Here is a 15711-nt window from a genome sequence, read left to right on the forward strand (position 1 = left end):
TGTTTTGATTCTCTTTGATAGGAATGCAGTAAGAAACGAAAGCCAGCCCAGAGGGTTTCACTCTCTTTGCACTTCTCAGCAAGTGCAGTGACCTGCTGTGCCTGGATATTATCCGCTCTGCTCCCGTTCTCTGCCTGAATGGCCAGGGTTCACAGCTCATGCACGTCCTTGCTCCATGGCTTTCAGCCAAACCTTTGCCAACACGTGTATCCAACCTCTGTGTGACTGAGGGACACGGGAGGAGTCCAAAGGAGGGAGCATTCTGCCCCCAGCTGGTTTTTGCATTCCTATAGTGTACAGCAGTTAAGACTATGAGCTTCGGAGCCCAACTTCCTGGATTTGAAGCCAGGTTACTTCACTTCTTAGAGCCTAGTTTCTGTACGTATATAGTAAGAACAGCTGTCATGCTGACCTTATAGAGGTTTTTGAGCATGAAGTGAATGAACACGTGTAAAGTAATTAGAATACTGCCAGGCACATATTAGTTTGAGCCGTAAGAAATTACTAGCATTGGATGGTGTTTGACCTAAAAACCAGTCGTTTCATATGGTCCAACCTAACTGTAAGTACCTGGTAGGTGGTAGCTCTAATGATTGCTTTCTGCAGGATGGAGACGGAGCCCCGGATCATGGATGGCCAGTCTCAGCTTCCATTTACTTTACTTGCAACTCTGAGGCATGAGAGTTAGCAATATGGAAACTGGAAACCAAGGAGGTGCAGATGGGATTTGCACGTGGTCTGGGGTCCCCTTTCTGGGGACGGGCATGCAGCCTCCCTCGGCCTGGTCCAGCACTTCCCTCACTGCTCAGAAGAGGGAATGGGTTCCATACTGCTGCAAGGGTCCTAGGCTCTCCGTTGGCACCTAGGAGGTTGTCTGAGGGGCTCTCCCTTGTGTGAAAGGAACCTGTCAGATAGCAGTGCCCACGTGCAAGGTGTATGTGTAAGTCCTCAGCCTCCACGGGCCCTCTCTCTCTACAGGAGCTGGAGTGGCTGCTGGAGATCAACCGGCTCACTCACCGGCTGCTATGTAAGCACATGACCCTGGACAGCTTCGACGCCATGTTCCGGGAGGCCAATCACAACGTGTCTGCCCCCTACGGCCGCATCACCCTGCACGTCTTCTGGGAGCTGAACTTCGACTTCCTCCCCAATTACTGCTACAATGGGTCCACCAACCGGTGAGGGAGTCTCTGTGCAAAGCCACTTTGGGCGGGAGGAGAGGGGGGCGGGAGCAGACAGCTGCCTGCTCCAGACTAGGCCCTCTCAGTATCTCCCGGGCCTGGCTCACGGCCAGCCAGCATTAATTAAGTATGTGCTGAATGCCTGGAAGGGCCTGGGAGGAATTCACACATTTAGCAAGACGGACTTCCATTTCTGTAACAATTTGGGACTTTTAATCCTCTTGGGCAGAGATCTGCAAACTTCGACCCACAAGCCACATCTAGTCGCCAACTGTTTTTGATCAGCTCATGAGCTGAGAATGGAATTGATATTTTTAAATAGTTGGGGGGAAAATGTGAAGAATTATAATTTGATGACAAGTGGAAATTATTTGAAATTCATAAAGCTTTATGGGAACGCTGCCCTCCGTGCATGCTTGTTTCCGGTTGTTTATGGGTGTTTTCATGCTGCGACAGAGTTGAGTACTTGTGACAGGGACCATCTGGCTTGCAAAGCTGCACATGTTTGCTATCTGGGTCTCTACAGAAAGAGTTTGCAGAACCTTGCTCTTGAGGAAACCAAAGTGAGGCTGGAGGGTCGGAGCCCCGGAGAAGGCTGTTTTCAGGCTCAGCCAGTTCTCAACTTTCTTGACCTCTGTCCTGAGTAACAAGCCCAGAGTCGAATCCGTGAGCCTGGGCTTCAGTGTTTCCATCCGTGGCAAAGAGACAGGCATCAAAGGGGAGTCTGTCTGAAGAGCTTAGTACGTGTATAGGCAACTGCCTAAGAAGCAGGGTGGCTACACCTGGTCAGGAAGGCCTCCTGCTATATCGTGTGCCTTGAAGAATAATATTAGGACCCAGTTAACTCCCGCCCCATCTCTTTTCTTCTACTAGTTTTGTCCGAACTGCCATTCCTTTCACCCAAGAACCGCAAAGAGATAAACCGGCCAACGTCCAGCCTTATTACCTCTACGGGTCCAAGGTGAGTGGCCTCGCCTGTGTTTTACTTAGAAGAGGGTTAATGAGCTAAAGCAAATAGAAAAGTGTTCCCCAAATCAGGAAAGCAAGACGTGTGAGATAAAGAGGCAGCAGTGAGATCCAGGTGGAAACAACTGAGAATATATTCATCTTTATTTGTTCACAACCAGCAAGGGCGGGGGTGAGCGCAGACCTGGCGGGGCTGGATTCCGGGCAGGAGCGTTTGGGGAGGACTTCACGGAGGCGAGCGGGGAAGTAGGCGTGTGGGGCTTCTCGTCTTGGCGTCCCATCTCCTCCTGTTCTCAGTCAGTTCACTGTGGTATCGTCCTGTGGTTCTGGGATTTTGTGCTCTGTAACTATGGGGGATTTGCAGGCAGGAAGCAGTTGGGAAGGTGGGGCTTTGAAGGAAGTTGCCGATGGCCAGAGCGAGAGCTGAGAGACAGGTCTTCTCCTGTCTCTTTGCTGCCTCGTTCCCAGTGCAGGTCCTGACACTAACTAAGCCTCCACGTGGTACCTTTCTAGACCTTCTGTCCTTTGCCATTTGTTAAGCAGACATTCCTTAAGCCCCCAGTGCAGCCAGACGCTGGGCAGACTGTCCATGCTGGGGATATAGCAGAGGTTGAATCAGACTCATCTCCGCCCTCCTCGGGCTCCAGTTCCACACCCATGGTGGGCACAGGGGAGCACGGTTCACAGAGTCTCCCAACACTCTGACACATATAGATTTGTTTCCTACCTTGCGGGTTTGCGTGGGAGAAGGACGCTGAAAGGGTGCAGTATCTCAACCACAGCAGCAAAAAAGCCAAAATGGTTTTCTGTGTGTGATGGACGAAAGATGGCCACCTTGACCCCATTTTCACAAAGCACAGATGGACTTAGAAGAGAGAATGACTGGCTAAATAGCACATTGTCAGAAGAGGTGCTCCTCCAGGGCAGGGAGCCCTCGATGGGAAGTGTGAGGACCCAAGGTGAGTGCCCACCCCTCGGGCCTGAGGGTGGGCCTTAGGAAGTCTTCCAATGATGCTGCGAGAGTGCAGGTGTCTTCTTCAGAGCAGCCAGTCCAGTCAAAGCAACTCTTTCAAATCAGGGGACCCTTACAGACAGCATTTTAGATAGTTCACAGGCGTGGCGTTCATTAACAGGGGCTCACAGAGTGACTCCCTTTTCAATTCTCTTTCAAACCTTGCTGATTATATCAAGGAGAAAGTCTTAATATCAGTGCACATATCTTTAATACCTCTCCAACGACTGCTCATCTCCCTTTTTTATCCAAGATAAGAGAGCAGGCCCTAAGCTCAGCGCCTTTAGTAGGTGATAGTATCTAAGTCAAATTTAATATTATTTTGTCTTTATTCTATTTATTATGTCTCTTCCCTTCTATTGATAGCAGGAGGATGTTGGTTTTTCGTTTGGGGAGTAACATATGGCTATTAACATAAGTTTAAAAAGTGAGTTAATTTAAAGCAAATGTGTTCTTAATGATAGTAAAGGTAGTCTATGAGATTAAAAAAAAAGTGGAGATGGGGTACAAGGTGATGTGGGATTGGCTAAAAGTTGGAAAACACTCTGGAGCAAGGCTTCTCACATCCTTCCAAAATAACCCCCCCCCCCCCCCAACAACAGAGGAGACCAGGTATTTTTCTCAGCTAGGGCCCATCTTCAACTCAGAAATTCCCCTGAAGTGTTGGCTTTTCTTTCAGTCATGCAACTTCTGCTTTCTACGCCATAATGTGTTTATGGTTGTTTTAATGTTAAAATAATGCCTTTAATTCCTCACTGAGCCCCCTCCCCCGAAATGGGCACTCCTCAAAGATACCATGTTCCTCCCTTGGCACACCCGGGCGGTGTGTGCTTGAGAAGCTCTGTCAAAGGGCATTTGTCCAACCAGATGACCGCAAGGGCACTGACGTTTGAGGGGAGACACATGGGGAGTCTACGGGTGCTTTTTTTTACAGAAGACCTACTGGCTGGAGGGCTTTAAGCTACGTAACGCGGGCTGCCTCCTCCCGACCTCTCACTCCCCGAAATGAGGCACTACCACGGGATGGTCACCCCCCTCCCTTTGCAAGGCATCCAGGTCAGGGGCATCCTGGTCGGCTTCGGGGGCGGCGGCGGCGGCGGCGGCGGCGGCGTCGGCGGCTGCGGCTTCGGGTTCTGCCTCGGCTCCGGAGTTCTTGCGCGGCAGTTCCACCAGGGGGAGCCCCTGCAGGTCTTCCTCCCCCTGACCCAGAGCGGGGGCCTCCTCTGGCCATCTCACCAGCCCGTTGGCTTCCTCCATGTGGCCGGCTCTGTAAGACCATCGAGGCTCGTGGCAGCGGATGCACCAGAACTGGAGGCAGATGAAGGCTAAGACGGCCGTGAAGCAGGCCAGCAGGATGGCCATCAGCACCCAAAGGGAGATTTGGGGGTCCACCAGGGAGCTTCCAGCAGCCAGCGGACTCTTATCCAGGGTGTGGAACATGGTGCAGTAGTGCCTGTAAGGGAAGAGAATCTTCTTGCAGCTGATGCACAGGAAGTAGAGAGTGGAAGGGGTGAGGTGTTCCAGCACCACGGAGCTGATCGTTCGAGGCACCTTCTCCTCGTGGTGGAAGCTGTAGCGAAGATAGCCAGAGAAGATGCTGTTCCAATTGGGCCTGTACATAATATGGTAATAGTCCTCCAGGCAGGGCTCCGAGGACGACCAGGAAATGATGGCTCCCATATAAGAAACGTTCCCAACCTCGATGTTCATCTCGATTCTGAAACCAGAATCAAAGGGAAGAGTGACACCCCCCAGCATAAGGATGTGTTTATGATACTCATAGCCACCATTCATTGAGCATTCGAGATGTGGACTAATATCACCCCCATTTTGCAGACGGAGAAATGGAGGCTGAGAGGTGGCGATACTCCACCGAGGAACAGCTCAGAAATGGCAGAACCATAGTTCAAGTCAGGGCTGTCTCATGCCAAAGCCGGGGGGCCTTCAGGCCTAAAAAAATAAAAGATGCGCCTGCATCCCCCAGCCTTTAAAGAATCTTTAAATACAACATTGCCCCCAAACATTTAAAAAAAAAAAAAAAAAAAGAAGAAGGGGAAAAAAAGGCAATGAAAGGAGAAATCAGCAGAACCTCAGAGTCTCAACGATAGTCCCCAAGGGTATGTGACTTTCAAGTCAGCCAATTATTTCACCTCGAATTTCCCTCTGGACCCCGTTTCTGCCCCAGGTGCTGTGAGCTCATTTATCTAGAACATTCCGGCCACTGTTTTTAGCCTGCCTGTTCTGTCGCCCATGGTTAGAGGAGATTTGTGTCACTCAGTGTCAGCTGATTTCTCCCCAAAGCCTCTGCTCCTGTTTTGTCCATCTGTTTGTTCTTTCAAAGCTGAAATTACCTAGGACGGTAATTTCATAGGTCCAGCTAATCAGCTCCGAACACCAGCATAACTGCTTCTGCCTGATACCGCTGGCACTGTGAACGTTCTCCACGGTAATAACCACCAGCAGTTAGCGAGCTGTTGCTGTCACAGGTCGCGCTGGAAGCTCACGTACAATAAATAGGCTTCGTTCATCACAGCCTCAGAGCTAGATTCCCATTTTACAGAGGAGCAATCTGAGAGGAGCAGTCAGCTAACAAGTACAAGACCCAAAGCCATGGAACCACTGGATGGCCACATGCAAGGCTGCTGTGTTCAGTAACAGAGCGTTATTGCAAAACGAGGTGCCGGCACTCAGACCGGGTTGCTGTTTTTCCCGACAAATCACATGAGCCCTCTCCCTTTGATAGGAGGGCGCCATCTTCAAGCTTTATAGTTTCTCTCTAATTCTATCTGTTTGAGAGGGATGGTTCCTCTCCTCTGAATTTCCCCTGATCTGAAATTCAGGGCCAGACATACTCAACCTTTGTGTGTTCACATATAGCCCTCCCCCAGCTCTGTTCTCTGCCCCTCTTCTCTCGCGTGAAACACAGAAGGTTTCATTTTGGATTGCAGTGACATAGTAAAAGAACAGTTGATCTGATTTGAACCTGAATTGTATATTAAGCCAAACTGACTTCTGTTACGAGCTGCTTTCTCTCCCCTCTCCTCCCTCTGACCTTGGTACCCATGTTCCCCAAAGGAGGTGAGCTTCAGGAAGGTGCACAGCACTGAGTGGTTTTTCAGTCCTTGTTTTTCTTCTCTTAGGATGACAGTGAACTAAAATGCTCAGGAAGGGGAAGCATTCCTTTCCGTTAGCCTGGAAATTTTTTTCCCAGAAAAATAGGGGACCAAAGGGATGAGGTTAAGTGTGTTCAGATCCCTCCAGGGAGGGTCACTGCAGAGGGGAGTGAATATTTGGGCTTTCTCCATCGGTCTCCTTCTTGTAGGCACCTGTCCATCCCACCCCAGCACCCTACACATCCCTGTAAATATGCATCCAACTGCAATGAAAAGCACTCAGTTCATTACTTAAGATACAGAGGCAACAGCCCTCGTAAACCCTTCCAACAGGAGTGATCAGGAATCCCGTTTCTTGTCATGAATCTCTTCTGTTTGCCTCACATCTTTGCCGGCTGTCTTTGCAGACTGAGTTTTCCACAGCAGACATTTTAAAGAGCTTTCTGTCAAGATGCAGCGTCTGCAGCTTTTAGGACCAAATGTTTCCCCTTATTTATTTTTCTTCCTCTGCTTCCGTTCCTAAATCCACTTCTCCTCCCCCACCCAGCCCCCCATTTTTAGCTATCCATATTGCTTGGCCCTCCTCCAAGCAGAGTGTGAAAGGAAAAGCCATTTCCATTTCCAAGAAGAGCCATTTATGTCCCTTACCTGATGCTCGCAGTGGATCCGGTTAGAACGCAGCCCTCAGAGGCAGAGTGGACCACAGCTGAAGGAATGGTGCCTTCTGCCCTCCTCTGCTCTGGGCTCTCCTTGGTGTCTCTCTCACCACTGTCTGAGTAATCCCACTGTCGCCCCCAGCGCTCACGTTATTCATTTCTTCAGATCAGCATCATTCACCATGGCAACCAGCAGGCATCTGTACGCATGGTGTTTCAGGGACCAGCCTGGAAGAGCTTTTGCCCAGTGAGAGGAGCTCTCACTCCTTTGGCCAAAAAAAGGCAAACAATCCACTGCACGTTGATTCTCAGAACGGTACTAATTCTTCAAAGTCTCCTAACCTGCCTCACTAATAGACTAGTTATCATTTTTGCCCTATCTAGACCATCTTTGGCAGTGGTTTCAAATGCAAAGGTGCCCTTCTCTGTTCTCTCACAGGTAGAACAGTCATTGCATCCTCATCCCCTCCCACCCCACCGCCCCTCTTCCTACCCCACCTCTGTCTCCTCTTCTTTCTTCATTCTTTTCTCCTGAGGCTTTACCTGGTTGTATGACGCTGGTGAAGGCGCTTTTATTCTCTGGGCCTCAGTTCCATCCACTGTAAAGCTAATGGTTTTGGCTAGATCAGGATGGCAGATGGAAGACGTGAGTACTAGCCCTGCCCCGTCCAGAACCCACGTGAGGCTGGCTAAACAGTCGTGACAGTTGTACTCATTTGGTTTGAGTGTCCCTCCCTCAGCCCACCCAGAACCTCAGAATGCAACCATCATTCGAAGTCAGATCTTTGTGGATTTAATTAGTTCAGGATCTCGAAATGATGTCATCCTGGATTGAGGGGGAGCCCTGAATTCAGTGTCTTAATAAGAGGAAGCAGGAGGAGATTTATACACCAAGACGAGATACAGAGGGTAGAAGCCATGCAAGGACAGAGGCGGAGGTTGGAGTGGTGCTGCTGTAAGCCAAGGACTGCCAGGAGCCAGCAGGAGTTGGGACATGCAAGGATCCGCCCTTGTGGCCTTCGGAGGGAGCGTAGCCCTGCTGGCACCTCGGTTTCAGGCTTCTGGCTTCCAGAACTGTGAGAGATTGGATTTCTAGTGTTTGAAGCCAGCATGTTTGTGTAGTTTGTTCTGGCAACCCTAGGAAAATGATACAGCACTCCTTCCAGTTGGACTCAGAAACTCAGCCCCAGAAATCCTTCTTGACACAGCATCCCAAGACGCCGCCTCCCTGTCAGCCAACTGGAGTTGAAAGAAACGGAAGCTTTACTCTTCGGGGATTGGATGATCCCCAAAGTTCCTTTTCCTTCCTGAGTCCTGACTTTCTTCCTCGCCCTTTTGCACTTTCAACAAAGGGATGTCTGACTCTTGAGAATCCAGCCCTTCCTGTTCCCCTCAACCTTGAAAGAATGTGTTACCACCATTCTGTTGAGGGGACATCACAGAGCACATCTGAAATAGGGAATGCAGTTCTGTCCTCTTACGCCACTAAGCTTGTGGTGATTTGTTACAGCAGCCCTCGCTCGGGTGGATTTAGACCCGGTTTCTATAACACAATAATAAAACACAAATTAGGTGTTTTAAAAAATCATCTTTTTTCTTCTTGGTTCTTGGCCAAAGTATCCAAGTGAACCCATGAAGGTTTCCTTTTGATTTACATCAGTGATAATCAAAAAGTTATAAAGAGCTGCTGGTGGGTCACAGAGCCTCCCCAGGCCAAGGGTCTCTGTGAGGCGTGGAGTCTCGGGGTGCCTGCTGTCCCCCAGTTAGACACTTGCTCTGTGCTTCTGGTGGCCTTCTGTCTTCCTAGGGGTCCGTCTAAAACCTGCTGTCTTACGTGCTAATGGTAACTCCCTGCCGAGCATAAAAGTGTCCTCTCCACAGAGAGGCCAGTGTGGTCGTTTGCAGATGCCTTTTGCAAAAGTTATTTTGAGGGGAATAAAAATATCAGCGTTAGGGGGCCTGTGGAGTGATGAGATGGAACTCAAGCCTTTGCCACCAAGAACAGAAATTTATTTTTAATGTTCCTGGATGCTGCTTTTAACATTGAACTTTTTAAGTGAGAAGTTGAGACACTGGGAGAGTGTGAATTCCTCTTGCTTCACAGATCCCAAGAGAAGGGACAGCTTTCTTCAGGCCGGGTGACTGATGGGTGGCAGAGCCAGGAGAGGAATCCGGCTCCCTGACTCTAGTCCAGGGCCGTCACCATTCACCAGCAGCACCCAGAGGAGCCCGTGCAGCTCTGTGGCTGGGATGGAACCTCTGGGGACACTTGCCCGAGGACATCACATCCAAGCCAAGCTCACCCTCTCCACCTTCGGGGAGGACCCTGCAGGGCATCCAAATTGTGAGGACCTCAGAGCATCCAGAGGCGGCCTCTGGATGGTTTACACGGGAAATAAATCCCTGCCACAGGAAACCAGCCAAGACTAGGGGTCCCCACACCCTCCCTCAAGGTGGCAGTGAAGGGACAGTGTGAGGGCATACCTCGGTCCCAAAGCTGATTGGCACCCAGGCCCCAAAGTCCCCAGTCTGGGTTCAAATCCCGCCTCCAGGGCCTTGGACAAATTTTCTCACCTTCCTAGGCCTTGGTTAACTCCTGGAAAAGGCAGCTGTGAGTAATACCCGCCCGCTGGCGTCCTTGTAGCAGTGAGATGAGCCCACCGCTGCAGAGCCGGGCTTAGAGACAGCAGCTGTCATTATTAAGAAGAAAAGGTTGGTGGGCCGTTTCCTCAGAGCCATTTTCTGAGTTGGTTGTAGCTTCATCCAGAGGCTGTGATGGACAAGGACTGCACACTGCACAACGCTTCCTTTCCTTTTTCCCCCTTCAAATCACTTTATTTTTTAAAACATACATGCTCTTTGTACATAAAGAATATCAAAAAGTTCAAAGGCAGCATTCAAGCTCATACAACTCAGAAATACCAATGAGAGCATTTTGGTGCCTTTTACGTGTGTTTTCGCGTTTCACCCACGGGGAACTCTGGCGTAGGCCCTCTTATCACCGTGTACCAAGGGAGACACAGAGGCCCCGAGGGATTAACTGGCTTGACCCAAATCACAAAGCGAGGCTGTGGCAGAGCGGCGCCCTGCGCTGAGGCCTGGGGGCCTGGAGTCCAGGCGCCCAGCTGGCTTCCTCGATGCACTCTGCTCTGCTGGTTCTTCACCAAACGGCGGTCACCAGTAGCTCTTTGCCTCCTGCTTAACTTCTACTGAGGGGTAGAGACAGGAATATGCAGTTTGGTCGATTCCGAAGTGATGGGAACAGGCAAGAAACTGAAAGACCTCAGAGGGGACAGCCAGCCACCCGATGATCACCGACAGGACCGGAGGGAACGTCAAATACATTTGGAGGAAACCGGTCAGCGAATAAATGTTTCCTCTTCCGGAGTCTGGAGGCCAAGAACTCCTGCCCAGGAGCTCTGTCACTCGGGGTTAGGGGTGATACTAAATGCCAACTTTTGTAGCTGCTTCAGTAACCAAAATTAGTACATGAGTCAAAATTTTAAAAGTATGATTCTGTAGGTAAGTTACAGACAGTCTACCATAAAACTGCCGTCTAAGTGATACAGATTGTGGCACAAATCATCCCTGAAGTTACACCAGTCACTTCCCAATGACGTTTTGGCCTTTAGAGATTGTTGGTGTGATCTTTGGTTTGGAGGGGTTGCCAGTAGCTAGATGATGCCCCTGCGTGAGCCTTGTTTGACCTCAGGGGAAATTCGTCATGTCTCTCACGGTGCCTCTCCCATTAAGTCCCAGTCCTTGGGGCCCAGGACCCAGTGCTTTGCTGCAGCCAGATGGGCACCTCTCAGCCGGGCTCACAAGTGGCCTGACCAGGGGCTCTGCCTTGGGCACCACCTGACTTCCTGCCACCACCACCCTCCCTCTTGTATCTGTGTGGCACACTCCAAGGCTCCACAGTGTTATTTATCCCCCAGTCCAGAAGAATTTTGCTAATTTGGCATTTGGTAGCTATGGCAGAATGTCGGTATATTTCACTAAGGGCGAGTCCCTTCACCTCACCTCATCTGGGCTTTAGATTTCTCCCGTGGTAAATGGGAGTGATTGTACCTGCCTCACCTGCTGGAGGAGGCAGTTTCTGGCCCCTAGAGGTAGCAGGCCCTAATCCTGGAACCTGGAAATGTGACTTTGTTCAGAAAAAGGGCTTTGCAGATGCGAGTAAGTGAAGGATCCTGAGATGGGCAGATTGTCCTGGTTTATCAGGTTGGGTCCCCAATGCCATCACAGGTGTCCTTATAAGAGGGAGGCAGCGGAGGGCTACACGGACACAGGTGAGGCCAGATCTCAGCAGGAGGACGTGACGGTGCAGAGACGCAGCCACAGCCCAGGGAATGCTGGCAGCCACTCGAGCTGGAAGAGGCAAGGGACAGATTCTTGCCTGGAGCCTCTGGAGGGAGTGTGGCCACGCTGACCCTGATTTCAGCCCAGTGATACTGATTGTGGATGATGGTCTCCAGAACCAGGAGAGTAAATTTCTGTTGTTTTAAGCCACCAGGTTTGTGGTCATTTGTGACAGTGACAAGGAAACAAATACAGCTAAGCAATTACGAAGGAATTGTTATGGGAAACATTCATCAACAGAGAAGTGTGATACACTTGTGTCATCAGATGGGTGCAGATTATTTAAAAAGTGACAAAAATTCTAGCATCTCTAGGTACTGCAGTGTTGATAGGGTCTCTCTGAACAGGAGGGCTGGGTCCCTGCTCTCCCTCTTGCCTTCTCTGAAGGACTTTACTCATGAGACAACAAAGTGGGGCACATCATTTTTTGAGGTCTCTACTGCAGCTCCCCTGGATCTTTCAGCCTCTGAGCTGAGAAGCCCAAGAAGGAACCCTGAGGTTGGAGACCCCGCCCTAGAGCTCACCAGACATCAGGAGGGGACAGGTAGCGCGTCATCAGTTTTACCCACAACATAGCAGTGGGTTGAACCCGTAACCCAGGGTTTATCAGTTCTTTACACCACCTTGCTCTGTGGCCTTCCCGACAAGGACGATGTTGCTGTTTTATTCGTGTACCCGCATCTTCGTTAACCTGCAGTGGTTTTAGAGTTGGAGCCCCAGTTCTCTCCCTCTCCGAATTAGAGAGCTGTGTTTGTGTTGGTGGGCCGATGGTATTCCAGTTGCTCGAGGAACGTTAGAGAAATTGTCAGTAAAACAGAAAATTAGAAACAGTTTTAATTCCTCTTGGGATCTCTGAAACCAGCAATGGTGATTCCAGAAAGGAGAGATGCAAATTGCTTGCAAATTCAGCCTGCCAAATAAACAGACCTCTGTGTTTGGAGTGGCTGGTCTTGTTTACCGTCTGGTGAGAGATGGAGGCCTTATGACTAAAAGTCCATTTACAACACTTTAAAATGGTTACAATGGTAGCATCTATGGGTGAATGTGTATTTTAACCACAATTTTTTAAAAAAGTCAATTTACAGTTAATATTATAGTGCCCAGGATCTGAAAGATCAAGTTCAACTTTCTTTTCTCCACTTAAAACACTGTTTTACCTTTTTAAAAAAAAAAAAAAAAAAAGGTGTATCTGTATCTATGTCACAAATTAATAATATGGCTCCAGATTTCTGAATGAGAATCATTTCTTGAGATCTCATAAAGGTATCTATTTTGTGCAGGATGGGTTTCACCAAGCTTGATTTTAAGTGAGGCGTCCCAAACAGGGTACATAATTAGTTCCTAAGGGCAGGCGTTGATCGTAACCAGAGTCAGTTAGCAGGACTGGTTCAGTGTGGGAGATCTGTAGCAAGCTTCCAGTGTCTCAAGTCATGTCGCATTCCTGTTTTTCTTTGCCAAACCTCAGAAAATACCCCGGCTCCCATATTCCCACATTTTCTCAATAGGGCCCAGCCTCCTACTGAGCCAGCAGGTCAGACGGGTGCCCTGCGGGGGTGTGCGGGTGCCCTGCGGGGGTGTGCGTGCATGTCCCTGCCAGCATGTGTGTGCCACTCCTCCTGCATGGCTGTGTTCTGGGGCGGGGTGGGGGGGGGGGGTAGCGAGGGGCGCTTGCGCACTTAGGAGGATTTGAATTCTGCTGTTTCCATGCCGGCCCTTCCTGAGCTTGGGCCGTCAGCTGAGGCCTGAATGTCTGTCTGGTGTAAACCAGACTCCAAGACTGGTGTAGGAATGCTAACAAGAGGCCTCCAGTGTGCATTGAGTAGGGGGGGTATTTTAAAGCCCTTGTGTGTGGGAAACAATTCCAAAACTGCTCCTCACTGCCTAGCACTAGGGAGGCAGGGGAGGGGGGCTGCTAAACAGTTTCCATCTACCCAGATATATTTTTATTTGTGCTTGCCAGGAAATGCTAAGGGAAACTTGTATTAGAAGCTCCCTGGGCGGGAGTGAGGGTTAAGAAGGAAGACTGCTAGGAAGGGTGCCCGTCTGGAGGACTGTCCTGGAAATTGTATCTTGGAGGGGAGTTCATAACACATCTATCCCAGCCCTCTGCCCCAGATAGCGCAGCCTTCCAACAACTTGTGTCGTGTTTCTCAGTCTCTCCCCAGCGCAGTCCACTGTTGGACAGCTCCCATTTTTATAATCTTCTAAATATTGAGCACCATCTGCATTTTTTGATGTGTTCCATCAGCCGATCTCAGGTGTGCCCTCTGTCACATCCCCACGTAGGACATACACTGTGTTATATAACATAGCACCCCACAGGTGTTTGTCCCCCCCCCCCCCCCATTCAAAGACTCATGACTACAGCCAAAGCTGCTGGAGGAAGTTTGACTGGGAAGCTGTAGTTACTTATTCTTTACCTTCCCAATTACCAAAACAAAGTTAATATGAGTTCTTTATTATTTATTATTTCAGTGAGTACGTCCAGTGTGCCAGGCACCATGCTAAGTGCTTTACGTATGTTATCTCATTTGAACCTCCAACAACCCTGCTGGAGCGGTATTATTACCTTGAATTAGGGAAAGCCAACGCTAACTGAGTTTAAGTAATTTGCTCAAGATTAGCTAACTAATAAATTTATGGAACTGGAATTTGAACTTAGGTGTGCCCACCCCAGTAAAAAAGAAAGAAAGAAAAAAACCTCTGGGCGCAGACAAAGCCAGAAATGAAATCAGAGAATCACAGAGGGAAGAAAACCTCGCTGGTGGCTTTTTGTCCCCTCCAGGGATATCCATTTGAAACCTCCCTGTTGCTCGAAAATTCCTTTCATAGGATATTTGAAAAAAGACTGAAGATGCTCAGAGCTTTGCTGGGTTCAGAGGAGAGGCCCTGAGTGCCTGGGGTGGGTGAGGAGTGGGGAGGTTGCTTGCCTGGGGGATGAGTCCGTGAGGTGCCCCTCAGGGCCGGGGACAGAGCCCAGTCATCATGCCCTCCCGCCTGTGCGGCCTCGAGCGGCAGCCCTCTTTGGGAAGGAACTCAATTCTTGTTTTCGTTTTTGAATCTTTGAAAACAAATGTTGGGTCAAATTAGGCTATGACACAGCCCAGTGGGCTTTTTAATTTATTTTTGTGTTGAGGTATAATCGTAAGCGATAAAAGATACTGTCTTAGCTTCAGGCTGCTGTGAGAAGAATGCCGCAGACTGAGTGGCTTAAATAGCCTTGATTTCTCACAGTTCTAGGGGCTGGAAAGTCCAGGATCAAGGTGCCAGCAGATCCAGTGACTGATGAGAGCCCACTTCTTGGTTTGCAGACAGCCTTGTTCCCACTGCATCCCACGTGATGGGGAAGAGAGAGAGGGATCTTGTGTGTCTTCCTGCAAGGGCACTCATCCCACTGACGAGGACCCCACCCTCATGACTTAGTTACCTCCCGAGGGTGGCACCTCCTAATACCATCACAATGGGGCTTAGGATTTCAACGTATGGATTTTGGAGGGACACAACCATTCAGTCCACAGCATGTACAGGTCATAAGTGTACATATGCTTTCATGAGTTTTGACAAACGTACGCATGTGTAGAGAAGAATCCAGTCAACATATAGGGCATTTCCATCATCTCAAAGGTTTTCCCATGCCCCTTTCTAGTCACTCTCCTTCCCATACCAGAGGTAAGCCATGGTTTGTTGATATTTTATACCCCTCATCCCTGGAGAGGAAACAGACCCCAGAGCGGGACTTTGATTACAGGGCCAGAACTCGGGTGCACTTGGGAGAGGGAGCGCCCCCTGGCATCTGTGCCCTAGTGCCTCACTCACCTCTCCCTGCTCCCAGCCCTTCTCGACAGGGCGGCCTGTCACAGAAGCACTAAGAGGGTTTGCGCCACACGCAGGAAATCATATGGCCTGGCCCACGGCTGACTCAGTCAGACTCAGCAGTTCACATCCTCCGGGATTTGCTGACGGTCAACGCCAGCGAACAGCATGCGTCTCATCGGTTCTGTTTTCCGTCCCTGCATAAACCATTCCTGCCCCACACCATTTAGAAATCTTTAGTAACTACCTGAAAGATGCCCCCCCCCCCCCAGGCTCAGGCAGAGTTTTACGGTGACAGCACACCAGCGTTGAGTGCAGAGCGCTGCTCTATCCCACACCCCTAGCCTCCCCATAAATAGGCATTATCTTACCGGGAGAACCATTATTCACCTGCAGGGGGAGTGGGTGTCCTCATTCCTCACGCATCCTTGTTATTAGTGGGACCTCTAATTGTGTTCTTCACATATCCTCATTGTTAGAGGGCAGTGTAATTGTGATGCTGTTTTGGAAAGTTGTGAATAATCCATATATAGTAAAACATACTTAATGCAAAACCCAGACTGAAAATAATTAAATCTTCCCTCGGTGGCTCCAGAGAGTCGAGACTC

General features: G+C 49.7%; 2 protein-coding genes across 4 annotated transcripts in view; one reads left to right on the forward strand and one right to left on the reverse strand.

Annotated features, from left to right (window-relative positions):
- The window catches only part of CYFIP2 (cytoplasmic FMR1 interacting protein 2), a 108357-nt gene that overhangs the window by 57387 nt on the left and 35259 nt on the right, over positions 1-15711 (forward strand). For all 3 annotated transcript variants that reach the window (XM_031449411.2, XM_064484491.1, XM_064484490.1), the window contains exons 22-23: positions 979-1178; positions 2055-2142. In XM_031449411.2, the coding sequence (XP_031305271.1) occupies positions 979-1178; positions 2055-2142 (288 nt within the window). The remainder of the gene's footprint in view (positions 1-978; positions 1179-2054; positions 2143-15711) is intronic.
- On the reverse strand, positions 2295-7043 carry FNDC9 (fibronectin type III domain containing 9). The gene is made up of 2 exons (XM_010987242.3): positions 6921-7043; positions 2295-4876 (listed from the first exon to the last, which is right to left on the reverse strand). Exon 2 carries the CDS (start codon positions 4867-4869, stop codon positions 4153-4155), a length of 717 nt encoding a protein of 238 aa, XP_010985544.2. The 5' UTR covers positions 4870-4876; positions 6921-7043; the 3' UTR covers positions 2295-4152.

This window comes from Camelus dromedarius, chromosome 3 (genome assembly GCF_036321535.1).
Source record: "Camelus dromedarius isolate mCamDro1 chromosome 3, mCamDro1.pat, whole genome shotgun sequence".
NCBI classification, from domain to species: Eukaryota; Metazoa; Chordata; class Mammalia; order Artiodactyla; family Camelidae; genus Camelus; species Camelus dromedarius.

Excerpts from the sequence above, each read along its gene's own strand:
- FNDC9 (XM_010987242.3), bottom strand. The coding sequence starts at position 4,869 with ATGAACATCGAGGTTGGGAACGTTTCTTATATGGGAGCCATCATTTCC.